We start from the raw sequence: 27,321 nt of genomic DNA on the forward strand, positions 1-27,321 counted from the left end.
CAGGAGGTCACAAGCCGATTAAGCTAAATGTGAATTCCTTTGTGTTTTCTCCTCCCATATTTTGACAGTCCACATCCTGTTTTTAGATGCCTTTCTTCTGCAATATATTACCTGATGTTAAGTGACACTAAACATAACTGAATTTCACTGACCAAAAAGAAAAAAAATCATATACAAAAGTCATACCTGAACAGATACAATCTGAAGGATGGACAAATTTACGGGATCAATCAAGTTTACCTAATTAAAGCTACCAAAATTTTGTGATCTAAACTGTTGCTTCAAATTAGTTACAATAATCATTTTAGAATCCATGTATCTGTTTCTCAAAAAACGTTTGCATCAGCAGCTTCATCCTAATGGCTATGTTGTAATCTCCGTGAAACAAGCATCAGAGAACAGGAAGACAGGAGCCAAGCAGAGTCTGTAGGAGGGTCCAGAGCTTCCTCCTCGTTTCCAAGATTAATTTTTTATGGAATTATCTCATTTAAAAGATCCCAATGCACAGCAGCACTACTCACAACCAAGACATGGAAACAACCTAAACGTCCATCCACAGATGAACGGATGAAGACGACGTGGTGCACCCACATGAGGGAATACTACTCAGCCATAGAAAAGGAAGCAATGCCATTTGCAGAGACATGGATGGACCTAGAGACTATCATACTAAGCGAGGTAAGTCAGACAAAGACAAATACCACATGGCAGCACTTACACGTGGAACTTAAAATATGCCACAAAGGAACTTACCTACCAAACAGAGACAGACTCACAGACACAAGAGAGCTGACTTACGGTTGCCAAGGGGCAGGGTGTTGGGGGTGGGAAGAATTGGAGCTTGGGATTAGCAGATGCCAACTACTATATATAGGATGGATAAACAAGGTCCTACTGTATAGCACAGGGAACTATATCCAATATCCTGTGATAAACCATAATGGAAAAGCATATCAAAAAGAATGTGTGTATATATGTATGTATAACTGATTCACATCGCCATACAGCAAAAATTAACGCAACATTGTAAATCAACTACATTTCAATAAAATAAATAAATGAAAAGACCCTGAGGGCCTCACATCCTGCCCAGGGTCCATACTCCTCAGCAGCTCACGGGAGGCATATCCAAAGAGGCCCAGGTGACCTCACCAACCACACCTTCCCTCTGACCTCACACAGCAGCCACGCAGGATTTCTTCACTGCTGAGCAATTCTGTAAATGCCATTCCCACTCTCCTCGCATGAAAGCCTTCTGCTCATCCTCCAGGACTCAGATCGGGGTCACTGGCCTTCCCCAAGCCCTGCAGAGGCACGCCCTCTCAACTCCAGTCTCCACTGTGTGTTGGGCGGCAAGGCTGTTTCATTCCCCACAACGTGCTTGGAAATATACACACCTCCATATCCATCCCCTGCTCATTTAATCGCTCATTCATTCAAAACAGGCAGTGCGTCCTTTCCAGGAGTCAAGCACCATGACACTCAGAACGCACAGTGAGTCCCACCCGGTCTCTGCCCTGAAGGGGGCCATGTCTAGAAGGGTGACAGCGGGGTGAGCAGGGAGCCCCGATGCAGTGTGACAATGCAGGGTCCCTGTGGCATCAACAGGGACAGTCACAGGGGGCTACAGAGTCCAGGGCAGCACGGCTAGACTCCAGACCCTGGGGGGCCCCTGGCCAAGATGAGGTGACAGAGGCTACCTGTGCAGCAGCTGATAAACCATGCCTGCCTGCACCGAATAACCGAAGGAAACGGACAAAGGACAGCGGTGGGTAAGAAACACACACGGAGAGAAAAATGCCAGACAGCATAGAGCCCCCACTTTTGGGTTCACTTATTTCTCTAACTTAGCAAGAATACCTAATTTACCACCCTTGAGATTAATGTCTAGCTCTTCAAAGTTTCTTTTCTTTTTTTTTTTTTTAAAGCAAACACTTCCCTTCTAAGGACTGACAGATGACATGCTGTTTCTATAACTGGCAAAAATGCTGACTTGGACACGAATTGCTGTGCCTCCCTGCCCCCACTTCCCTAAGAGAATGTGAACCAGGCAAGAACATCAGTGACCAAGCACCCTCCAGGCAAACAGATCTACAAACTAAAATATTCTCCGTACAAGACCAACGAAGGGAATTCATCGACTCCTCGTCTTCTAATTTGGCACATGACGCCACTCGTCACATGAGAACTTCATCTGAGTCTTGTACTCATTTTCTCCTTGATGGTTTCCAGGTTTGGGGGTTTGCCTTGGACAGCCCTTTACACTCCAGAATAATAAAAATGTCTTCTCTCACATTTTTCCATTTTTAGTAATTTTTATGATTATCTCATTAAACACTGGGGAACTCTTGTGTGTGTGTACAATGTGGACTTGATCCGATGATCAGCTATCACACACAATCCTTTCCCCAACAGACTCAAAATGCCACCTTTGCCCATAAGCCAAATTCAAGTTCTGCTACAGAGATGAATATAAACACGCATATACACAATTCTGCCTGCTCCGCCATGTATGAGTCTGTGCCTGAAACAAGACCACACGGTTTTAATTCCTACAGCAATGTCTCATGATTGCTAAAGCAGATCCCCACTATTCTATTGGTCATTTTTTCCCACTTATCTCTTCTAGATGTATGAAGATAAGCTTATCACTTTCTTTAAAATTGTCATTCGGATCTGGATTGTGATAAGGTTAATTTGAAGAGAACTGACATCTTTTCAATACTGAGTCTTCCAATCTAGAAATACCTTGTAACCCCCACCCCCCGCCACACCATTTGTCCAGATTTGCTCTGACTTAAGTTTTATTTTTTTTCATACTAGTCTTACTGGTAATTAGTTGGTGAGGTCTGGTTTAGAGCAACGCATTACAAAACATTTACTTTAAAGAAATTATTTTGATAAATATTCATGTAATTTAAATATAGAAATTTGTTCAAGTAATCTCAGTGAGAGAGAATTACATTACAGAGTCTCATTAGGCATGGAGCGTATGCTTCAAGGGTAGACCATCTTAAACAGCACAGGCTGTCATTTTTTTCCTGCTAAATGTAAACATCAGAACTATGATTTAATAGATATTCATGACTGAATGAGGTTCGGTGAAATCACCTTGTCTTCAGTGAGTAAATGGGTAAATCATTTTCTGAAGTTTCATGTCTTAACATGCTTTCTCTCTTGGATATTTTTGCATCTTTTTTTTCTTCCCCCTCATCCTCCAGTGAGAAGTCTTCTGATCCAAAGATTGTAAATTCATCCACAAGGACTTGGATTAGTCAGAACTCTGGTTGCAAATGAATTGACTACAACTCTACCCGTATCTTTGAAATCAGTGCCACGGAGCCTCTTCTTGAGTCCTCTAATGCAGTTTTCAAAGAGCTCATCAGGCTGTTCTTTGAGATGCAGGACGTTTAGAATCTCCATAGGGTGCGTCGTAGGAAGTGATATCCTAAGTCACCAGCGCTGGTTACACGTGACACTGGGACATCACGAGGCTATTACCAGCCCAATCCGAAGACAGTCATGATCCTCACACGGGGTCATCTACCCTTGTTTCTAAAAACTTTTGTAAAATTTTTCAAACATGCAGAAGTACAGACTGGTAGTGTGAACGCCCATGATCCATCAATCAACACCTTGTGGAGAGCAGTTAAGATTTTAGCTGGCTTCCATTCGCACCCTCACTTTTCATGGTTTTTTTTAAGGATTTTAAAGCAAATCTCAGACTGCATATCCTTTTACCTTCACTACTTCCGCCTGCATTTCTGAAAATTACAGAAACTTTCCTTCCATAAACATGGTCCATTGTCTCTTCTCAACCCCATCCTGGAAATCACAGTAATTCCTAAAGATCTAATAATCAAATTTCCAGGACTCTCTCAGAGGTGTCTTCTGTGGAGCCGGGTCTGAAGCGCAGTGCAGTGCTCAGTCGTGTCTGACCGCATGGACTGCCGCCCACCTGGCTCCTCTGTCCATGGAACTTTCCAGGCAAGAATACTGGAGTGGGTTGCCACTCCCTACTCCAGGGGATCTTCCTAACCCAAGGATCAAACCCACATCGCTTGTGTCTCCTGGATTGGCAGGGAGACTCTTTAGCACTGCACCATGTGTTCTTGCCAGGAGAATCCCAGGGACGGGGGAGCCTGGTGGGCTGCCATCTATGGGGCTGCACAGAGTCGGACACGACTGAAGCAACTTAGCAGCAGCATGTGGGAAGCCCAGTTGGATTTGAATCAAGATCAGAGCAACATCTCACATTCATCTGATTATCATCTCTTAATTCTGTTTGGCCCTGGATCACCCCTCCATCCCCACCAGTCACTTCTCATCTTCGTGCCAGTGACTTCCTGAGGAGCCCAGGACGGCAGTCCTGAAGGATGGCCCCCACCTGGGCACGCCTGCCTGCGTCCTCATAAGATCACTCAATGCTCTCCTGTCTCCGCATTTCCTGTATGCTGCAAGTCAGCTCTGAAGACTTGGATACATTCAGGTCCATCTTTGAGGGAAGGACTGCTCACTACACCGCCTTCAGGCTGCCTCATATCAGGAGACACAGGGCTGGAAAGGAGGACATTTCCGCCCCTCCTCTCTTGAGTTCTTTGGGCTGGTCTCATAATTAAATGGATGCAAGACAGAGTAACAGGAGGAAAAAAAAAAAACGAATTTAATTCACACATACAGAGGTCTCATAGCAACAGGATCTAAAGAAATGATCAAAGCTGTCAGGTTTTATACCTTTGACACAAAGAAACAACACATTTGTGAAGACCTGAAAGAGATTTGGGCTTAGGCTAGTGAATTAGTGAGGAAGAAACAAGGCTTGTTCACACACCCTTCTCGGTCTGGGCTCTCTGTCTCTCTGTCTGTCTCTCTCAGTGGCGGGAGGGTACCTTTCACCTGCGAGATTTATTTTCTGCTCTCAGGGGCACAAAGGAGGGTCAGAGTGTTTTTCTTACAGTGGTTGTTTCTTAAGTAATCTTAATTCAAAATAATCGTGGTATCATTTTGGCCCATTTGGGGGTTGGCCTGTTCTGAGCCCCAACATTAGTGAGGTGAAAATTCACCAATTGGTGAAAGTCTGAAAGTCTGATCTCTCCATTTAAAATTCACCCATCAACCTTTCATTTAATGGTTTCATACACTGATGATCTTTACTTAAATCTACTTTCAGCAAAAGTTGCAAAATGATGGGTTTTTTTTTTCTTAATTCTATCATTCCTTCTGATTTTCTGCAATTTCCTCTTGATTTGCTGCAAGTGCTCTGTGAAGATGAATCTCTCATGATCAACGAGGAATTTCTGTTGTTGTTTAGTGGCTCAGTTATGTCTGACTCTTTGCAACCCCATGGACTGTAGCCCACCAGACTCCTCTGTCCATGGGATTTCTCAGGCAAGAGTACTGGAGTGGGTTGCCATTCCCTTCTCCAGGGGATCTTCCCGACCCAGGGACCAAACCCACTTCTCCTACTTTGGCAGGCAGGTTCTTTACCACTGAGCCACCAGGGAAGTCCCATCTCTACATTACTGACAAGGAAGAGCTGAACTCACATCACCAGGCAAAGAAGGAGGCTCGAGATGGACTCGCTGAAGGGTCCCTGACCAACAGAGCTCCATCCCCATGGGAGTTCAATGACCTTTCCGGGAAGGTCACATAGGCAACCTGTTCCATTAATTTTCTGTCATAATTTAGAAGCTACCACTAACAAGATTAATCAATGTAACATAAAAAAAATCCTTAATGCATCTCAAGTACCCGACAAGTGTCTTCAAGCTGAGGATCCCCATTTACCTACTGACAGGCAGAGATGTGAATTTTAATTTTGCTTTTTGAAATAAGGGTGCATTGGAAATTAAGAAAATGTGTTTGGGGTTAAGAAAGTATCATGAACCCCTGACATGTAGCTATTCTGAATTTAAAAGTGTCATTACTAGTAATAAGTATCCTATTATTTAACATGAAATTTATGACATCTCACTTTTTCAGGAAATATGCATATACTTATGATTAACTCAACATCTCCGGTCAAAGGATATGTAACTACTGGAGCAGCACCTCATCAGATCCCAGCAGTTGACCTCCAGATTGAATGAAGACAATGAATTTCCAAACTGTGTTACTGAAGTCTGAAATTGACAATGTTCCTCTCCCCAAACCTGAGAAGCTTCTTTGTTTAGAAGATTCATGTGGCAGAAGGTAGTTTGTGGGTGTCCATTAAAATGCACAGAATTTGAACTGAGACTCAACTGCGCCATTTGCTACCAAGGTGATCTTGAGCCACTACCGTCACTCTGAACCTGGACTTTCTCCTCAAATGGGGATGCGGAGTATCGTGGAGCCAGTTCCCAGAATGTGGAAATAAGGGAAAAAGCTTGCCCTTGGAGAATGGAACTTTTAAATCAAGGCATAACACAAAGCGCAGAGAAATGCCCGAGGCTCCTCGGCTAGCAGGCCTTAGCTGCGGCTTCAGAAACTGTGCTATGACTCCGGTCGAGGCTTGGCACCGTCAGAACAGGAAACGTGCAAGTGTGGATGGGGCGTCTCACCCTCAGGGGACTCACGATTTCACACCCAGGGTAAAGCCACTCTGGAGAAATGACCTGGTCCCGGCTCCTGCGGCTGCCGAGCCAGGGGCCAGACCTTCTGAGCTCTCCGGCCACCAGCCTGGGCCACCTGGGTGTGCACCACATCCACAGGGGCGGCCTTCCAGGGGGGAAGCTCGGGTCACAGGGCCTTCGGGCAGCCAGGCTCCTTGAGAGCCAGCGCTGAATATCAATCTGACACTCCAGCTACAGTTGGGCTTTTGAGATCAATCGACCAGGTGAGTTCATGCATTTTGGGGCAGGGGAGGGGGAGCCTCTAGCTCATCGGATTCTCCAAGGGGTCTTTAAATAAGAACCACCGGCCTTGAAGAAGAGAAGGCGTTAGTTGGGCCTGACTCAGCTTATGGATGTGAACTTCACATCAGGAGGCAGAGAGAGACTCTGTGATGACAGGATCCAGTTTCTGAGTCTGCGGGGGGAAGACCACCCCTGGGACCACAGGAAAGACCCTGGTGTCTGAAGAGAGCACCAGCTGTCCTTCCAGACAGACAAAGTACCCTCCTCAATGTCTCCACGTGACACGTCTCCAGTAGTTGTCTTCTTCCTTTCTCAATCGTCTACCGACTACAGAGGACAGCTTGAAAAACTAACAAGAAAGACCCAATACATGTAAAACTGCAAAGCACTGTAAGCAAATATTAACGCAGGGTTTTTAAATCTAAATTCAAATCTCTTGCATAAATGTGAAACAGATGAACAACAGATGTCACTGGGTTTAATAAGACAACATGTTCAAACCTAACTGATAAGATCACTGTAATTAATTCTGATCTGGTTCACACCCTAGTTTTGGAGAATGTCTCTTGAGAGTGGAGAAAGAATTTTATCAGGTTAGGACCACTGAGGCCCCTCAAAACTAGAGTCTGGCTTTTTCTACTGTTCTCTTACCACCTACCCCATGCCAGAGAGTTGTGAGATACCCATAGGGCCAGAATGTTTACCTTAAAACTCTGATCTTACACAAAGGAGTATGCACCAGCTACTTCATCAGGTCTTTCTGGTAGGACACAGCCAGAGAAAATAAGCTTCTCTTACAGAGTAACTTGGATTTTTTTTTTTTTTAATAATTTGAAACATCAATCCCTTGTCAAGCAAGACACTTTATTTAAAGGACGGAAATATAAAGATGCTACCAGTTTTCCACATGGAATTAAACAACCAACCAAGTGGGTAAACCTTAAGAAATCCCTGAACACAAAAGTCTCAACAGTGTTTTGATGTTTTGTTTTTGTTTTTTTGAGGCAGGGGGCACCTCTCTGATGACTCAGATAGTCAAGAATCTGCCTGAAATGCAAGAGATTGGGGTTTGATCCCTGAGTCAGGACAATCCCCTGAAGAAGGAAATGGCAACCACTCCAGTATTCTTGCCTGGACAGAGGAGCCTGGCGGGCTATAGTTTATCAGGTCACAAAGAGTCAGATATGACTGAGCTACTACTAACACTTTCACTTCACTTTCTTCATTAGCATAAGCATCCTCTCACCCTTTGCTTAGAAACTGCTATTGTGCAGAGAACACCTTTCTCTTCTAGCTCAATTCTAGAGAGGTGTTTTGATAAAATAATGAGTCTTCCTCCATGACCACTGGCAACAAAAGAGAAGGCAGCGCTTCCAAAATGGAACACAGCAAGGAAGCAGGGCAAGCTTTCCATTCTATTCCACACTCAGGGTTGCAGTGACAAGATCCACTGTGTAATCCCTTTCCCACTTAGGGTGTCATTAGAATAGGAGGAAAGAATCAGTATGTGTAGCTGAAAAAACCAGGGCCTTTTAAAGATGAAAGTCCCCTGACCTTTTCTATTAGGATGAGTTCCTTTCTAAATGTGGTACAGATCCCCCCACCTCACCACCAAAAGCCTCACATTTGGGAGACCTTCCTGCCAGTCCAGAAGCTAAGACATCTTGCTTCCACTGCAGGGGGCACAGGTTCGACCCTTAGTCAGGGAACTAAGATCCCACATGCTGCACGGAGAGGCCAAAAAGTAGAAGAAGAAAAAAAGCCCTGTATTTTTAAAAGAGGATCCAATGAAAATGTCATAGATGCCTTAAGACATTTTCATGATGCAGAATGAAAGCCTACAGTATTTAACAGCTGTGCAAGTGCCTTCGCATCTCAGTTCATTTTTAACTTAAATCTTTATCAAAAGCAATACAGATACAGAAGATGTAGAAGAAATGACCGGAAAATATCACCAGTCATCTTTCTAAAGAAAGAGCAATGGACTGACTTAATGACACAAAATACAAATACTAGGAACATGTCATGCAAGAAAGTTTTCTGGCTGAAAATAAACTTGCTGCCTTCCCCAGCTAACGGAGTTGTCAATTTTTGAACACATGAAACAAACATTCTCTAACCCTCAGGAGATGGATCTTTGCAGCTTAATGGAAGCTCACTTTCTTCCTGAAATAGTTTAGCCCATAATTATCTGAGAAATAGACAGTGCCAGGCACTTAGCACTAGTCAAAGGCAGTCACTGTCACCATACTCGGGTAGCCAGTGCTTAGCTTCCAAACTCTCACCGTTTATGGAAACAATAGATCCCCTAACCAAACCAGTAAAATGAAATTTAAAAATCATTCACAGGACCAAAAATGTCCTCCTTGTAACGGAACTTTCAGAGGGACTCAATCATACACTTGAGTTTGGATTTAACAGCTCTGCCATCACCGTATTTATTACAGTAATTTTGCAGATACCTCTTTCGTTTTCATAAATTTTAATACTTCTACTCTGGTAGGTAATATTCAGACTGATGAGTGTATATTACAGAGCAGCGGGCAGGCTTCGGCGTGACGCGAGGAATAACTGAAGGCACGTAAGTCAGTTCCCCACAGCAGCCACAGAGGCTGAGGCAGCTGCCTTCAAGAGACTGAAGATCTATTACTTTGCGGATGAATTAAACTTGTTTTGCAGGATCACGAAAGGAGCGAGAGCGATCTGTGCACGGGATGAATTACAAGCGAGCTTTCCATTATACTTCAATTAAAAAAAAAAATCCTATGAAAATAAAAAGGTGGGGGAAGTGGTGGGAGGGAGGTTCCCCAGAGGGAGAGGATGCGTGTATGCACAGAGCTGATTCACACTGTTGCAGAAGCTAAAACAACATCGTAAAGCAACAATCCTCCAATTAAAATATGTATATCCTGTGGGGGCGAAAAAAGAGGGAAAGCGCTTTCTGACACCAATCTCTTCCAGAGATGCTCCCAGAAGATGACCCTGGCTGGAAGCTGGAGAGGGAGGTCGCCCGCCCAACGCAGGACTAGACTGGACGCCCTCCAAGACCTTTTCAAACATGAGCCACGACAACGCTAGGTTATTAACATGTGTCTGTGGCTGTCTGAGGAAGACGAGAATGCATCACCTTATGCTCAACGCACTGAAGCCAGCTGCCTTCAGATTATGATTTTTGGTTCATTTTACTGACACAAAGACCTTCTGAGGATGTCAACTCTCTCAATTGCTAAATTATCTATTTTTAAGAGTGGCTCGCTTATGAACTGTTAGGTACTGAAGCCAACATAGCCCAGAGCCTACTGGATGGATGGATGGATAGAAGAAAACAGAGGGAAGAGAGGGAGAGAAGAAAAACGGGAGATGAAGGAACGAAAGGAAAAGAACCAAGCGAGGCACCGTGAGCAGAAGGTTCTAGACAAACAGCACTGACACAAACAGCTAGAGGAAGAGTACTGAGGAGAAACCTGAGAAATTCACCTACTCGGGGTCAACAACGTAACTTTTCAGAAGTCCTGCCTTCCAAGCCCACCCGCTGTCCACAGTCTCCATGCAACACAGCCTTTATCTGCTACCGTTTGGTACTTTTTAAAGGGTGTTATGTCTCGTATTGTGTATAATCCCAACCACAACCACAGGGTGTAAATAAAGAAAAACTATCTTTTCACATTGCTTCCACTCTCTCTTGAGTTTTCTGTGTTTGAAATGAATGTTCTCTCCTGCTTACAAACGTATGGATAGAAAATGCTCTAAAAAGACAGAGATCTGAGGGAAAGTTTATGATCAGAAAAGAACAGATATCATACTGCACAGATGGGGAAACTGCATACACTGAAATTAAGTGACGTGCCCAGGGCCTGTGGCAAACTGCCAGTGGAATCAGGGCTGTACTTCCTAGTCTAGAACTTTCTCTCCTAGGACAATATGGCAGGTAGGAGGGAGGGCACAGGAAAATGAGGGTCCAGCGATAAGGACAGCTGGCCTTCGAGTTCACTAAGGACGAAGGTCTGGCCAGGCGACTTTCACATAATCAGTTTTTCCTGCTCTCGAAACCCTGGAAGAAGGAAATGGGAGCGAACAAGAGTACAAGTCCAAGGCTGGGCCAAGGCTGACTCTTACAAACCATCAGTCACAAAATAGATGAGCTGCAAAAATATCTTCATTGTGTTCTCTAATGAGCTGTTTCTTTACCATCTTATAAAGTACTACAAATGTGCTTTGGCTTCACAATGAAGACAAAGCACAGGTGACCCAAAAGATTTCCAAAATTAGAGGAGATGAGGAGCTTGCTGCATTTCAGACCCATTGCTGTTCAGTCGCCCAGTTGTGTCCGACTCTTCTCAGCCCCATTCTGAACTGCAGCACACCAGGCCTGCCCCTCACCATCTCCTAAAGTTTGCCCAAGTTCATGTCTGTTGCACTGGTGATGCCATCCAACCATCTCATCTTCTGACACCCTCTTCTCCTTCAGACACATACAGCAATCCAAAAAGGCCCCAGGGTCCTAAATTCTAGTCGGTAATAAAACCAGGGGGCTTCCCTGGTGGCTCAGTTGGTAAAAAATCTGCCCATGATGCAGGAGACCCCAGTTCGATTCCTGGGTCGGGAAGATCCCCTGGAGAAGGGATAGGCTACCTACTCCAGTATTCTTGGGCTTCCCTGGTGGCTCAGCTGGTAAAGAATCCACCTGCAATGTGGGTAACCTGGGTTCCATCCCTGGGTTGGGAAGATCCCCTGGAGAAGGGAAAGGCTACCCACTCCAGTATTCTGGACTGGAGAATTCCATGGAATATATAGTCTATGGGGTCCCAAAGAGTTGGATGCGACTGAGTGACTTGCACTTTCACTTTCTTTTCTTTCAATAAAAACAGAGAAGGATAAAGAAGTGAAAAAGAGGAGAGGCAGAGGTGGCTCTGGATCACATAGCCTCATCAGCATGCAAATGACTTTGCAGGCAAATGATTTGACAATAAGAAAGCCAGAGTTGCCAAATTCATCATCTCCATTTCCCCACCGCCCATGTCCAGAAAACAAGGACAGGCCATCAGGCACAGAAAATGCATTTTTTACCTACAGCTGTCTTCAAAGACAGTTTTCTAACAGAGGAAGATTATTTGAATGAGAAAGTGATTTTTATTGCAAATAAAGCCAAAAATACAGTTTTGTTCCTTTTATCCTTTTCCTGGAAATGGAAAAAAATTGGGGGCTGGTGGTGGGGGGGGCAGGAGGGGGAGAGTGGGCAGCCTGGGCTGCCCTTTTCTCTAAATGATAACAGAGACAGAAATCCTGTTGGGCGGCCAGAGGGTGAGGCGGTCTATTATTATACAATTTCTCATTAACAGCAGTGAGATCGCACTTCTCCTGTTAAACAGAACAGGCATTTAACCCCCCGAGCTCCTCCTGGGAAATAAGGCAGAAACTGCTTATTCACTTAGTCATAATTACCGTTTTCTCAGGTCCCAGAGGAACAGCTGTTCTCGATCAGTCTCTGAGGATGGTTCTGACTTCCCAATGCTACCCTGGCAGCTGGCTGAATCCGCACCCAGAAGTGTAAGATGGCAGAGCATGATGGAAAGCAGCCGGGCTCTGGGAAACCTTGACTTGAATCTGGCTCCTGCCTCAGCCACGGTGAGTGGTCACCTGGGTTGGGTTCCTCAACCTCCCTGGGCACCTGCTTCTTTGGAAAACGGGGCCTATGCTAATACCTGACAGGACTCTTGTGGGGAACACATGCCCTCAAGGTGCAAACTGCCCAGCAGAGGGGGCGTTCACTGCCTTGGGGAATTTAAGCTTCCCTCTCGGCTGCAGGGACCCCGGGTGTCCTCTCTGCTCTGGCCCATCTCTTACTCTGCTTGCCATGCACCTGCTGAAGACTGAAGCATCCCTTCTTTGAGCCTTGAAGACACTGGATCCAAACAGATGTTTGCTGAAGCCCAATTCAGGGTACCGAGGAGGTTCTTTTAAGAGGCTAGCTCAAAACACATCACTCTAAGAGCTGGGACTGCCTGAACTCAAAGACATCAACTGGGCTCTCAACACAAGCCTTTTACAATGCTTGACTTGGGAAGATTCTGGATCCCAATCTGAATGCAAGGGAACATCTATTTCTAAGAACTCCTGACTGCATGCAGCCCTTACCTCTTCAAGTCACTGGCGCAAATTAACTTTGACCAAGAATGAAGTAATAGCTGAAAGGTCAGAATAAATTACATTTGGAAAGTGTAGTTTAGAGAAAAAGAAGCACACACTGTTTCATACATAGAAATGCTCCTATCGACAATAAAGAGTGCTTTTTTTCCTGAAGGCTGTTCGTTCGTTCAACCCTGACTCTGTAGTTCAGAGTTGGCCATGCAGGCATAGAAAACCCTCCAACTCAAATGGAGAGGAATCTTTCAAATCATCTTCCAGTCACTCGCTGATTGGAACTGGGAAATTACAGAATATATCCCATTTCCACATCAGAAGAAAATGAAGCTATTTTTCAAGACCAATCACCTACAATAACTTTAAAAGCAGATGGGTGCACAGTACCATATTACTATGTATATTATGGCTAGGCAGCTTTTTAAGGGGGATAGTTAAAAAAATTACTGTAAAACACTGAGCAGGCATAATGTAGTCCGTGAAAACAGAAGAGTAAAGGCCACTCTGTGCTATCTGTCCACAGCTAAAAAGAATCTTCCGGCAGTTGCACATGAAAGTCAACACCTTCCTCAACTCCCTGTGTATTTCCTACTAGACTGTGTTGTTGTTTCGTTGTCCAGTCGCTAAGTCATGTCTCTCTGCGACCCCAAGAAGTGCAGCACGGCAGGCTTCCCTGTCCTTCACTATCTCCCGGAGTTTGCTCAAACTCACGTCCATTGAGTAGGGGATGCCATCCAGCCCAATCATCCTCTGTCACCCCCTTCTCCTCTTGCCCTCAGTCTTTCCCAGCATCAGGGTCTTTTCCTAGTCAGTTGGCTCTTGTAAGCCCCTGAAGGAAGAGCTGTCAGGCCAGGCCTCGCTTGGCTCAGGAAAACAGCTCTACAACTGTGCACTGAATTCATGGAATAAACAGTACCACAAACCTTCTTCAGGACAGTTGAAAATGTTTCCAGAAAATTATAAAGGCTCTTTAAAATGCTTTCAGGCTTTCCCGTGACTTGGAAAGGACAAGTTTTGTGATGGATGAGCCTGAATTTTCAATGTCCACTGAACAGAAATAAAACTCTGGAGGAGAGATCGATTTTGTGACTGAACCTCTTGCAAGAATGTGTCAACTCAAGTCAACTGAATCCTGCTGTTCAGAAAAGATTATGAGAGGAATGAGACCAGAGGAAAAGCTGCCCCGACTCTACAGGGCTTAACGTGCTGATCCTTTGCAGGTATTGGTTTCTGAATTAGTCCCTATTAAATGTTTCTTCCCTAACATGGCATAAAACGACTGGCACACACATCTGAAGGTGCGTGTTTTCAAATGGGCATGTGCAGAGCATCCATGGGTCACGGTTGCCTGTCACCAATAGACCCCATTATCACCTACATTAGCACAACAAATGTTTCAGTAAACTAAAGCAGTTGTATAATTTGAACAAATAGGCAGCTTTTACAGGATTTACACTCATTGGTTCATTAACTGAATAACATGTCAGCCTAACAAAATGGTTGCCTCTTTGCCATCTCTGAGAAGCAAAATCTCCCCTGGGCGGAATGTTCCATTTTCTGAGACTCTCCCATAATAGGCAGGGGACTGCACACTCCTCATTTCATTGAAATTAGCTGGATATTGCTTTGTTCTGTTGTCTCTCTGTGCAAAACTGGAGGAAAAAGTGAAGTATGAAATGAGGAAGCACCCAAAATGTTACAGTGGCTTCAAATAGTTAGCTAGAAAAAAGAGTCACTGGGGATAAACCAATGGCGAGTTTTATGCTTCCCGTTTAGAAACTGGACATATAAAGCTAAACCTCTCGCTCAGGAATGCCAGAGGCTGGTGACCACAAAGCTTTCCTCAAAATGAAGCTGAGACAGAAACTTATCAGAGAACATCTGACCTGCATCCTTCACCAAAGAGTGAAATCACACTAGTCTTTTGAGTCATGATGCTGAGGCATTTTCATGTGAAATTTACTTTCTTACCAGATCTAGAAATCCCCCAACCTCCCACCCCATCCCCAAATCAAGCAGATGAGCCACCAACTGCCGTCCAGGTGGAGAGAGATGTGATGTTTGACCTGATGACTCAACATACAGAATCCTAGCTCAGCACAGGGAGTGGCAGTGACTATGTGAATGGTCGCAGGAGAAAAGTAAAGCCAGTTGAGATAAATTCAAGACAAGTTAGAATCGCTGGAGAATGCTCCAAAGGCCTAATTCAAAAGTCTATTTGGGAAAAAAAAAAAAAAAGAGAGAGAGAGAGAAACAGCAACAGAATAACAATTACTAAAGAGCTGCTTCCTAAAATTACTCTCCTGTTTCTATGTCTCAATTCTAAAATGTCATGAGAAATCTGCTGGCCCGTCACTAATTCTGCCTTAAACAGAGCATTACCAAAGAATGTCACTGAAAACAAAGGCCTTCACACAAGGAAGTGAATACCCTAAGCACTAAGGATGTTCTTAGGAGGGACATTAAAAAAGCAGAAGTCATATTAAGTTCAAAACACCAAGAAAAACAAAATGAACAGAAGTTCCTAATGTTAATAATAATATATATTATTATCGCCTCCCCCCCAAAAAAAAACTGTCCATGAGTTAAGATTTGTTGATTTTACATACAGATACTTATATACTTAGGATTCCCTGTCCTTAAGGAAGAAAGAGAGGAAAAGAAAGTAAGCATTATATATGACATTTATAGAAATGCAGGGTGTTTGTTTTTTTTTAATGAAATTCAGGTTTCATTCGGGGCTCCTGTTTTACTTAGTTTTCCATTTGCCAGAAATTTTAAACAGCACTGCTTGTCAGTGAGCTCTGGACATGTGAAAGTCTGGAACAGGAGTGCTGTATTCATGACGCTCCACTCTTCCTGACATTTCCTGCCTGTTCCTGCTCATCAAAGTAGGTTTTCCCCTGCAAAACCAAGATGCAGGGGCTAAGAAGGACAAGTGAGCCACAAACATTCAGGAAGCACATCTTCATGGACACAATTTGACTTTTCACAACAAACAGCACAAAGGGACTGACATTTTCTCTATCATGGGGCTCAGGCTCCTGGACTTGAAAAAAAATAATCTGATGATCACTCAGTATTACAAGAAAGATATTTTTTTCCCTTATGCGAAGGTAATATTTAAGCAATCTTAGACACAGAACGCATGAAGGGCTGATGCTTTCAAATGGAGAATGGCTTTTAGTTTTAATTTTCAGTAATATACAAAAATACATAGTTTTAAATTCACCATTAAGAAGATGCCTCATTGTATCATCAATTCCACCAAGAGCTATAAGTGTCAAGGAGACACATTTGCTGTACCACTCCTGATGGTGCTATTTAGGAAGGAAGCTAAAGGGGGGAAAAAAAAAAAAAGAATCCAACTCCAATCCTCTGATACACTATCTGAAACTCACTATTAATCTGATAAATGACCTTTTCTGGGTAATGCCAATGATAGGTAATGCCAATGATATGAACTAATCAAGTTTTTTATTACTTCACCAATAAAAAATCATTTCTGAGGCAAAAAAATTACAACTTGGTATGGACCTCACCAAGACCCTTGCCAATTCAATCGGGTCCTTGGCTGGTAATGTAAACAAAATTTCTGCCTGAAATCACCCATTCAACATGGGTTTTGAAGTGATCCCTATTTCAACCTTTTAGTAAAGTGCCACCAGTGGGACCTGTCACCACGTACCAAAGAGAAAACCAAGTGGGTCAGAATTCACTACTTGCTGCCTAGTGGACCTTAAAAGGGGGAGCGAGCATGGAAAACGGTAATTTAAGTGCCCGGGGCAAAAAAAAAAAAAAGGTAACTCGCCTGCACTCCCCAACTAAGACTCCCAGAGGGAGCTGAGGAGAGGATGGAGTTGGAAAGGGGCACAGCCGCAGGAACTATGTAAGGAACGGCCGGGATGGAGCGCAAGGGAAAGACAGGCACCGCCGGGCAGAAGGACTGACGGGGCAGGCGGGGGACCGTATGTGCGGGCTGGAGGGGAAGACGAGGGTGACACCGATGCGGCTGGAAGGACAGCGATGGGGCAGGAGGGGAGCACAGCCATTAAAACAGGGGGGACCGCAGGGACGGGGCTGGCCCGAGAGAAAGGGATGGGGCAGGAAGCGGAGCAGGGACGGGCTTGGACCCGCGAAGTCACACCGCAGCCGCACAACCCCTCACAGGGGCGCTCGCTGCTCGCCGGCCGCCGCGCCGGGCACTTCGGGGCGCTCTCCCCCGGAGTCCCCCCCGCAACAGCCCTCCGAAGCCCCATTTCAGAGACGGGCACGGCGAGGCCGGCCCCTCAGCGCCCGCTCCCCCCAGCGCCGGCCCGGGGGTCAGAGGCGGACTGAGCGCCCGACCCTCCCGGACGCAGGAGGTCGCTGGCGGCCGCGCGGGGGGCGGCGGCGGCGCCCGGGCGCGGGGAGCCGGTACCTGGGCTCGGGCAGGACGATCTTCTTGCTGGCGCGGGCGGCCGGGGTCGCCTTGCTCTTCTCCATCGCCATCAGGTAGCTGACATCGGCCAGCACGGCCTCCAGGTCCGCCATGTTGGCGAGCGGCGGCGGCGGCGGCGGCGGCGGCGGCTCCTCAGGACCCGGACGGGACGCGCTCCCGCCGCCGCCGCCCGCCGCGCCCCGACGTTGGGGGGGCCGCCCCGGGGCAGCCCCCCCGGCCCGCCCCGCGCGCGCCCCCGCCCAGCGCCCCGCGCGCGCCGCCGCCGCCGCGCGCCCGCCCCGCCCCCCGCGCGCGCCCGCGCCGCCGCCCCCGCCCCCGCCCCTTCCGCGGGGGTCGGCGGGGAGCGCGCGCGCCCTGCGGCCAGTTCCCCCGGGCGCCCGAGCCCAGCGGCCCCGCTTCTCGCCGGCTGACCCGCTCCCTGTGGGCACCGTCCCGCCCTCCCCTCGGGGTGGCCACGGGGGACTTCCTCTACTCCTCCTCCTGCTCCTCCTCCTGCTCCCGACTTCCCGCCCGCAGCTCCAGGCGCTCACGCCGCCCTCTCAGCCCCCCTGGGGACCCCTGCGAGCTGAGGGCGCCCAGGACCCGATGCCCAGCATGCCCGCCCCCCCGCCGGGACCCCTGCGAGCCGAGGGCGCCCAGGACCCAATTCCCAGCACCCAGTGGACAACAAGAAGGTCCCTGTTCCCCGGACACGGCAGTTCTCAAACTGGACAGAACCCATCAGCATCCTCTAGACGGTGTGGGGTGGCTCCAGAGGTGCGTGAGCCCCACCTGCTCACGCAGGTGATGCTGAAGCCTCGGTGCAGGTCGGCTTTGAACAGCCCCCGGCGGGCCAGCCCCTAAAGCCTCAGTCCTGACCCTGAGCACCCCAATCCCCTGCCCCCCACCACACTCCCTATAAACTCTGCAAAGAGAAACCGAACAGCTGGAAGGTTACTTGTCTCAAGCTAAGTAAGCAGGGCAAATTGGGCTGAGAGCTCCCTAGTGGGAGCGGAGCTGGCCTTAGGAGCCCACTGGTACAGGAGCTGTTTGTCCAAGGTGGTCACCATGCCCCTGCATGCAGTGGCTTGCCTTTGGATGTTAATAATGGTCGCTAAGAACTAGAACTGGCATTCAGGCTCTTGTGGTTTTACCATCAAAGTAGGGGAACCCTGATTCCCCTGGTGGCTCAGTGGTAAAGAATCCTCCTGCCAATGCAGGAATTGCAGGTTCAATCCCTGGGCTGGGAAGATCCCCTGGAGATGTAAATCACAACCCACTCCAGTATTCTTGCTTGGGAAATCCCATGGACAGAGGAGCCTGATGGGCTACATTCCATGGGGTCCCAACGAGTCAGACTCGGCTTACCAACTAAGCAACACTATGCACGCAGGCCCAACAGAAGGATGATACAGGGAAGTGGAACAGCTGGAGGCCAAGTACCCAGGCAGGAGGGATTTCCAGCCTCTCTGATCCTCAGTCTTGGTGTCTGGTGGCAACTCTCCCCACATGGGCCTGGGGTTTTCATTTACTTCTTAATTTTTCACAGCAACGCACACAAGTCCATGTTCGGAACCCATCACTCTGACCAGAGTGAAGTTAAAGGACACCCAGAAGTTCATAAGAAAACCTGAGGTGAGACTCCATTTAAAAACAAAAAAAATCTTTTAACTGCATTCACATCGCCCACATTGTACCAGGAGCCTTGACGTTAACTAATATTTGAGTAAACGTTCCGTCAATAGCTTATATGGTCCACAGAGTGCCCCAGACATGGTTAAGGTCAAATTCTGGACGTTAAATGCAATGTCACAGCAGAAACAGCCTGATTTGGTCATCCCAAGAGCCCTGCCCTCTTTCTCTCTCTCTCACACCAAGTCACACCTCCCCCGTCTTTTTCCCTGTATGCTTGTCATCACAATTGGCTGGTTTTCTCAAGACTGAAGGCACAACATTCAGAGAACTTGTCCAGAAAAGGATCAGAGGTGTGTAAGAAGTAGGCACTCAACTCAAAGGAGCTTGGTCAGGCATCAGAAAGCGAAAATGACAAGGGCGCACAAAATTCACTGATGATTTGCATAAGCCAAATATCAAACTTTCGTCTTCCACCCACTTTTTTTTTGCGGGGAGAGAAAAAAGGAACACAGAAGGCCTTGTCAAGGGTCACCCCAGGAGGAAGGGTAAGTTCCCCCCCTGCCAAAAAAAACCACATTTTTATAATTTGTACAATTTCTTTCAATAAGTCTTTTTAAAAAAAATCATCCTTGCTTTCACATGATTCAATCATCAAATAAATACATACTTCTGCCTACATTTTCACGGTCTTCCAAATACTGCGATTTTTAACCTTGCCTCTTTGAATTCAGTGTTTTGTTTGGTAGTGGGTGGTTTCTCTTTCTTTCTTTCTTTGGGGAGGAAGTGGGTGGGCTGCAGCATACAGCAGCAAGTCTGGAACAAGAGACACACCTGAATTCTAACCCAAGCTCTGCCCTAACTAGCTGGCGTGATCTTCGAGGTAACACTTTAATATTTTTATTGTTCTCATCAGTTCAGGGGGAACAAGACCACTGCCCGGACCCCAGGGTTGTTAGAAGAGGAGGAGATAATGCTCATAAAAATGCACTGTGCCTGAAACCCAATAGGTCCCCAACAAAGGTCACTGTATTTCCTCTGTTTTCCTTCATTTTACCTTTGTCTGCTCAAGAAGATACTGAAACGAAAGTCATTCCCAGACACCACCCTTGAAGCAGAAAGGCCCTTTTCGAAAAGGGTATCTCCTTAGTGCATTTCTAGGAACCCAAATTGGCACCAAAAAAAAAAAAAAAAAGTTAGTCTTTACAGACACAACCAATGACTCTTCTAATAAAAAGAACAGCAAGTCAAAATTGAGGCCCCTCCCCCAGTGAAGTTAGTGACCGGAGAACCCACTTCTTCTAATGTGAATTTGGGATTCCTGGCTCTCTCCTTTACTGTCTCACTTTGTCCCCACATTTTGCCCCTCCCCTTCCTTCTTTCCCTGGACTCCCTTATTACTGAACAGCTTTTCATGTTCACTGCAAACAAAAGGCGCTAATGACAGTGATGGAGCTGTCATCACTGACCTGCTGGAACCTGTCGCTAAACACCAAGTCCAGCCTGTAATCATTACCGATGAACAGAGAAAACAAATAAAAAATAGCAACCCATTTGTTCTCAGCCAATAAGGCTCCCTTGCAAATAAGCACGCTTCCCGCCCTCCCACTCCCTGAGATGATTTCAATGACTGGAGTTCATGCTGCTTGTGATAATTGATAAAAACTCCAGAGTTGCTGCAAGGTTCATAATGTTCTCTTTTTCTCTTTTCTATGACTTCAGGGGAGGTATTGCTGAGATGGATTCATTAAATTTATGCTCCCCAGGGTTAATTTTGATAACAGCTTCAAGGGACGAAAGCTAACGAAAGAACTAACTCGTATTTGTTTTAGATTCTATGCTTTACTAGGGCTTCCTACTCACAGTGAGAATTCCCGGATTATAAAAACTGAGGAGGGAGGGTTGTTCTGGGAAACCAATCATGGACACAGGAAAAAAAAGTCAACTTTAAGATTCCAATTAGAAGATTTTTGAGGGGGAAGGGATAAATTAGGAGTTTGGGCTTAACATAGACTCAGTACTATATATGAAACAGATAATCAACAAGGACCTACTGAATAGCAGAGGGGACTCTACTCAATAATCTGTAAAAACTTGTATGGGAAAAGAATGGATACATGTATATGTATAACTGAATCACTTTCCTGTATACCTGAAACTAACACACCATTGTAAATCAATAAAAATTAAATTTAAAAAAAACGTTTTGGGGACCGGCAGAATGTGCCTGTGCTTAATTCATTAACATCACAGTGCTTCATCCAATCCCTGCTAAGAGAGAGAGGTTTTTTTGGTAAGTGATCCCTTATATATGAGCTTCCCCGGTGGTTCAGCAGGAAAGAAGCCGCCTGCAATGCAGGAGATGTAGGTTCAATCCCTGGGTCAGGAAGATCCTCTGGAGAAGGAAATGGAGACCCACTCCAGAATTCTTGCCTGGGAAATTCCATGGACAGAGGAGCCTGGCAGGCTACAATCCATGGGGTCACGAAAGAGTCAAACACAACTTAGCAACTAAACAATAACAACAGTCCCTAAATATAGTTGCTTCTTATAAAAAGTGCACACCACTGGGGTTTGGATGGGTTTATTTCCGAACATCTCATTCTGTAAAGTGTGCAGGCGTTTGGAGCCATGCCAGGGCCACGATCCCAATTCACCTGTTACTTAGATCACAGTTCTGCTCACTGTCACATGCATCACAGAAACTGCTTTTCATGCTGTTTTAACAGCAAAGCTTCACGAACTTTTAACAGAGGTTCTACACCTAGTACTTCATACCTTCAGAGAACTACAGAAAGGTCTAATACCAAGCTTCGGTTCACAAACCAAATCACAATTTGGTTCACAAACTGAAATTACATTCAATACCGAAGGACCCTTAAATAAATCGGTGGAAACACACTTCTCTGCAGGGCGGGGTGGAGGGCCGGGGAGGTGGGTCAATCCCTCTCTGTAGAGAAGCTCTGGAGCGATGCGGTTCAGAATCTGGGCTCAGGAGCCAGGTGGCCCAGATTAGAACTCCCAGGGCCGGTACTTCTGAGGTGTGTGATCTTAGAAAAACTGCTTAACCTCTGTGAGCCTTGGCACTCTCAGTGGTATTAATGAGACTGCTGGGAGAACCATGTTGTAACATAAAAAACACAACGGTGTCTGGTGCTCAAAAAAAAAAGTTATCATCCTTATTATCCCCATCATCAGCAGAGGATCTGAACAACGGCACAGCATGATGGAAAGTGACCAGTCCCAGAAATGGAAAAGCAGTGTCGGACATGACCCTCTAGCTTTAGCACTGCTGACTTACTGTAAGTGAGTTCTTCAGCTTTTTAACTCTCACCGTCCACTGCTGCCTAATGAAGGGACTGAATGAGCTGCTCCCTGAGGCCCCATCAAATTGTAAAATTCTCTGGCTTTACTTAATCCTACAGTGAAACCCTTTACATGGTGAAGAATACTTACACCTCTCAAAAACCATCTTGTGAGCTTCAGTTTTACTGTATCAGGACATACCTAGAGTGTTAGCAACCACCGCTGCCATGATGTACAGGTGAGGTGAGCAATCCATCCATCGGCAGGTCTCCAGAATAGAAACTTTTCCTCTAGCACTCGCAGTCAGCAAACTGACCGTGCTCAATAAACATGTGTCGGATGGCTGGCTGGCTGGATGAAAGGATGGATGGATGGATAGATGGATGGATGGATGGATGGATGGATGGATGGATGGATGGATGGATGGATGGCATAAAAGATTACAGTTTCTTTGCCTCAAGAACTTTCTATTATAGATAATCTAAAGGTGGGGGAGGAGGAAACCATAACTGCCTACTAAAGAGGAAGCTCCCTGGTAGAGGACAAAGCCCTGCCCAAGCAATTCCAGGGCACCTTGAAGGATGAAAAGCCCCACTCCCGGTCACCCTGGAACCTTCAGTTGAGGCTCTGAAGCAGTTCAAGCAGGTGTCACCCAGGAAGACTCGAGACCGAGAAGGGTCAGATCAGCTGAGCCTGAATGGGAAATCCTGAGAGAAAGGAGGAGAAGCAGGAGAAACAGTCTAGAGGGGTCAGCAGGACAAGAGTAGACGTGGCCTGGGAGCCACAGAGGGGAGCTGAAGCTATCTGAGGGGCAGTGGGAAGTCAGCAGAAGTTTTCAAAGAGAAGAGTGACAACATCAGAGGCACCTTTGTAATAAGAGTCTGCTGGCTGGATATACAGGACAGGTGAACGAGAGGGGACCCTGGAGCCATCGAGGGTAGCACTCCAGGAGGTCTGGATGCCGGAGGCTGCAGTAGGCAGACCAGCACATCACACACACAGGTGCACGGGTGTGTTACAACACGGAAGGGAGCCAGCCACGGCGATCTGCAGCAGGAAGAAGGGAAGGAAAGCCCTCCTTCCGTTCCTTCTGGAACCTCCAGGACAAGTCTTTTATTCCTCATCCAGAAGATGCCCACAGCCTGCCAACTATTCATCCTGCTTCCACACCCTCCCTCCTTCAACCCGTCTGACGCCTCCCTGCTCCTGCTCAAGAACCTTCAGTAGCTCCCCACTGTCCACCGAATCATCTTCAGAGCCCTCCACCGACACTTCCACGCTCTCCTTTCCGTTTCTGCCTGGTTCTCTCCACATTGGTTCATGCTTTCACTCACTCAACAAACGCTTACTGAGTACCTTCAGTGCGGTAGGCTGAGACACGGAATCACTCCCAGGAGGTTTCTAGGCACGCTGAAACGCTCTTCCAAACAAGCCACTTTCACTATATAAGATAGGAATTGTAATAGGTAACAATTGTTAGGCACTTATGTGTGCCAATTATCACACTGAACACGTTGCGTCACTATCTCATTAAATCCAAAGGCTCAAGGTGGAGATAGCTGGTCTCCATCAAGCCACCTGCAAAACAAGGATCGACACAATAACTAAATCAATAGGATCTGCACCCAGGCCGTCTGAGCCCAGAGTTTGGCCCCCCAATTCCTCTCTTCCAAATGTCCTGATACTCTAAGTCATGAGGCTGCTGGGTCAAACAAAGTAACATAACACACAACTTTCCTGATGGTCCAGTGGTTAGGGGTCGGCCTGCCAGTGCAGGGAACACGGGTTCGATCTCTGGTCCAGGAAGATTTCACACGCTGCGGGGCAGCTAAGCCCGCGCGTCACAGCTACTGAAGCCTGCCCCCTACAGCCTGTGCTCTGCAATAACAGAAGCTCTCGCGGTAAAAAGCCCCTGCATCACGACCAAGAGTGGCCCCTGCTGGCTGTCGCAAGAGAAAGCCCGCGTGCAGCAATGAAGACCCAGCACAGCTATTAAAAAAATAGTTTTTAAGAAGATAGCATAGCACCTGTTCAAGTGTGTAGTAAGCTATAAAAATCCCATTCAAATGCTCTTTCCAAATCACTTCCTGCTACTCATCCCAGATCACTCTGGCCAAACCAAGTCTAGCTTCAAAGGTTTTTCCTCCTGGTCCCTTTGCCTGGAACACTCTCCTTCAAGGTCTTTTCCTGGTCTCCCACCACTCAGTTCTATGCTCAAATGCCACCCCTGGCATCTCTTTGAGAGAGACTCCACTTAGTCACCTTGGAGCAGTGAGCAAAGCCATCAGGGAGTCTTTCCTGGGTCTCTTTTCATTTCCCAAGCCCTTTTCTCCTTTCTTCCCCTCTTTTCGCTCTCCCTCTCCCCTTCCTCCCATCTCCCCCTTCCCCTTGAGTCCTTCAGGCACAAATGCCCCCTTTCCACTTCTCCACGTTCTCCTCCCTTACCAAAAGCTGCTCTCAGGGAAAGATTTCCTATCAATCATTTACACACTAGTATGAATTTGTCAGGAAGTCAACTTTCCACCAAATGTCTGCATTTCTAAGCCATCTGATTATAAAATAACAGGCTCTGCTCTTCTTCGGAGAAGGCAATGGCAACCCACTCCACAACTCTTGCCTGGAAAATCCCATGGAAGGAGGAGCCTGGTAGGCTGTAGTCCATGGGGTTGCGAAGAGTCAGACAATACTGAGCGACTTCACTTTCACTTTTTACTTTCATGCACTGGAGAAGGAAATGGCAACCCACTCCAGTGTTCTTGCCTGGAGAATCCCAGGGACGGGGGAGCCTGGTGGGCTGCCGTCTATGGGGTCACACAGAGTCGGACACAACTGAAGTGACTTAGCAGCAGCAGCTCTTCTTAAAAAATTTTTATCTACCAGGATTGTTTTGTGGGTGCACATGTGATATATCAAGGGTAGGAGAGTTTTCTACCCCAGGAATCATTCAGCTGACCTCACTGGACTAGAGTGATTTCAGGGTGGTGGTACAGTTGAGAGGTAAGAGGCTGGATACTGACGGGATTTTCCATGTGATCTCACTTCTAACATTACTTGCATGATCTTAGACCAAGCAACTTCCCCTCTCTGAATTTCCGCTGTCTCCTCTGGAATTGAGGGTAACTCGGTGGCTCAGTGGGTAAAGAATCCGCCTACCAGTGCAGGAGACACAGGTTCAGTCCCTGGGTTGGGAAGACCCCCTGGTAGAGGGGGTGGCAACCCACTCCAGTGATCTTACCTGGGGAATCCCATGGACAGAGGATCCTGGCGGGCTGAAGTCCACGGGGTCGCAAAGAGCTGGACACGACTGAGGAGACTGAGTACGTAGACATCGCACAGATGAGGATTAAACGAGATAAGAAGACACACGGTAAGGATTCCATGGGACTGAATGAATGACGTCCCCTCCCCTGTAGTCAGGTCTGATGGACCCTGTGCCGAGAAGCGCCAACACCTACGTGCCCTCCCAGGGCCCCCACCACATAACACTGTTTCCGGAAAGAACGGAGCAGGGAATTTGGCAGGAGACCACAAAAAGTCCTGGAATCCTGACCACTCTTGGCTCTAGAATACTCTCCTTCAGAGAATCACATTCTCAGGGCCAGTTTTAAGCATTTAAGACTTAACTGAGGATTGGAACCACTCCAGACCCAAAGCTCTCCTTCCTGTGACTGTGACCAGCCATCGTCACCCCCGCCATGACAGTCTTATCACCCCCGTTGTCAGCATCACCAAAGCTGACCCCTCTGAGAGCAGACACTAGTCCCCTAGAGCAGCGGTCCCTGACCTTTCTGGCACCAGAGACTGGTTTGGTGGAGGTCAGTTTTCCCACGGATGGGGTGGGGGACCTGGTTTCAGGATGGTCCAAGGGCATTACATTTACTGTGCACTTTATTTCTATTATGATTACATCAGCTCCACCTCAGACCATGAGGCATTAGATCCCAGCGGCTGGGGACCGCTGCCCTAGAGGAAACCACGATCCAGCCACCATAAGCCTCAGAGCTACAGCGGTCATAATCGGAAGACGAGGAAAGTTCTTCTCGTAGTCTCTGGGAAATGAAGTAGCCTCAGAATGAAAAACACATTAGAAACATTGCATCGGTCTCCATTCATTCATCTGTTCATAGATTTCTTTATCAGTCATTTCTGTGGCAAATCTTTACTGGGGTAGCTGGATGGTAGTGGAAGCCAGGTAATGCTGTCCACCTTCACAGAATAACGTTGGCGCATGGGGACTCTGTCCGCAGCTCACCGAAATCCTGCTATGTGCCAGAAGGATATAGGTATCTGAGAGTGAGACCTCACGGTCAGGTGTGGATCCAGGAGGGCTGCTCTAAGGAGGTGACATTTAAGCTGAGAACCGAAGGATGAGCCGAAAGGGAAAGAGCAATGGCTCTTCCCAGGTGGAGGATGCAGTCTGGAGAAAGGCCCTGAGCAGAAGGAACATGGATGGAGAACAAGGGCAGTGAAGTGAGGCCTGAGACAGGGCAGAAGTCAGGCCTTCCAGGGCCATGGAGCACACACTCTGTCCTGACAGTAATGGGGAGTCATGCACAGTCAAATAGGGATCTGACACCCTAAAGGAAATCAGTCCTGAATACTCATTGGAAAGACTGATGCTGAAACTCCAATACTTTGGCCACCTGATGCGCAGAACTGACTCATTTGAAATGACCCTGATGCTGGGAGAGATTGAAGGCAGGAGGAGAAGGGGATGGCAGAGAAGGAGATGGCAGAGAATGAGATGGTTGGATGGCATCACCAACTCACTGGACATGAGTTTGAGTAAATTCCAGGAGTTGGTGATGGACAGGGAGGCCTGGCGTGCTGCAGTCCATGGGGTCGCAAAGAGTCGGACATGACTGAGTGACTGAACTGAACTGAAATCATCCAGCTGACCATGTGAATGAGAGCTCTGGCAGCTCTCTGGAGAATGACACTCCCCTTCCTTAAACATGGCCCCCAAAAAAGGCATGTGGGGTGGGG

General features: G+C 46.9%; 1 protein-coding gene across 1 annotated transcript in view; it reads right to left on the bottom strand.

The window, feature by feature from the left end:
- Positions 1–17,584, bottom strand: part of GRK3 (G protein-coupled receptor kinase 3) — a 115,846-nt gene extending 98,262 nt beyond the window's left edge. Inside the window, exon 1 of the mRNA XM_018061071.1 lies at positions 17,398–17,584. Coding sequence (XP_017916560.1) covers positions 17,398–17,510 — 113 coding nt within the window. The 5' untranslated portion in view covers positions 17,511–17,584. The remainder of the gene's footprint in view (positions 1–17,397) is intronic.

Source organism: Capra hircus, chromosome 17 (genome assembly GCF_001704415.2).
Source record: "Capra hircus breed San Clemente chromosome 17, ASM170441v1, whole genome shotgun sequence".
Taxonomy (NCBI): Eukaryota; Metazoa; Chordata; class Mammalia; order Artiodactyla; family Bovidae; genus Capra; species Capra hircus.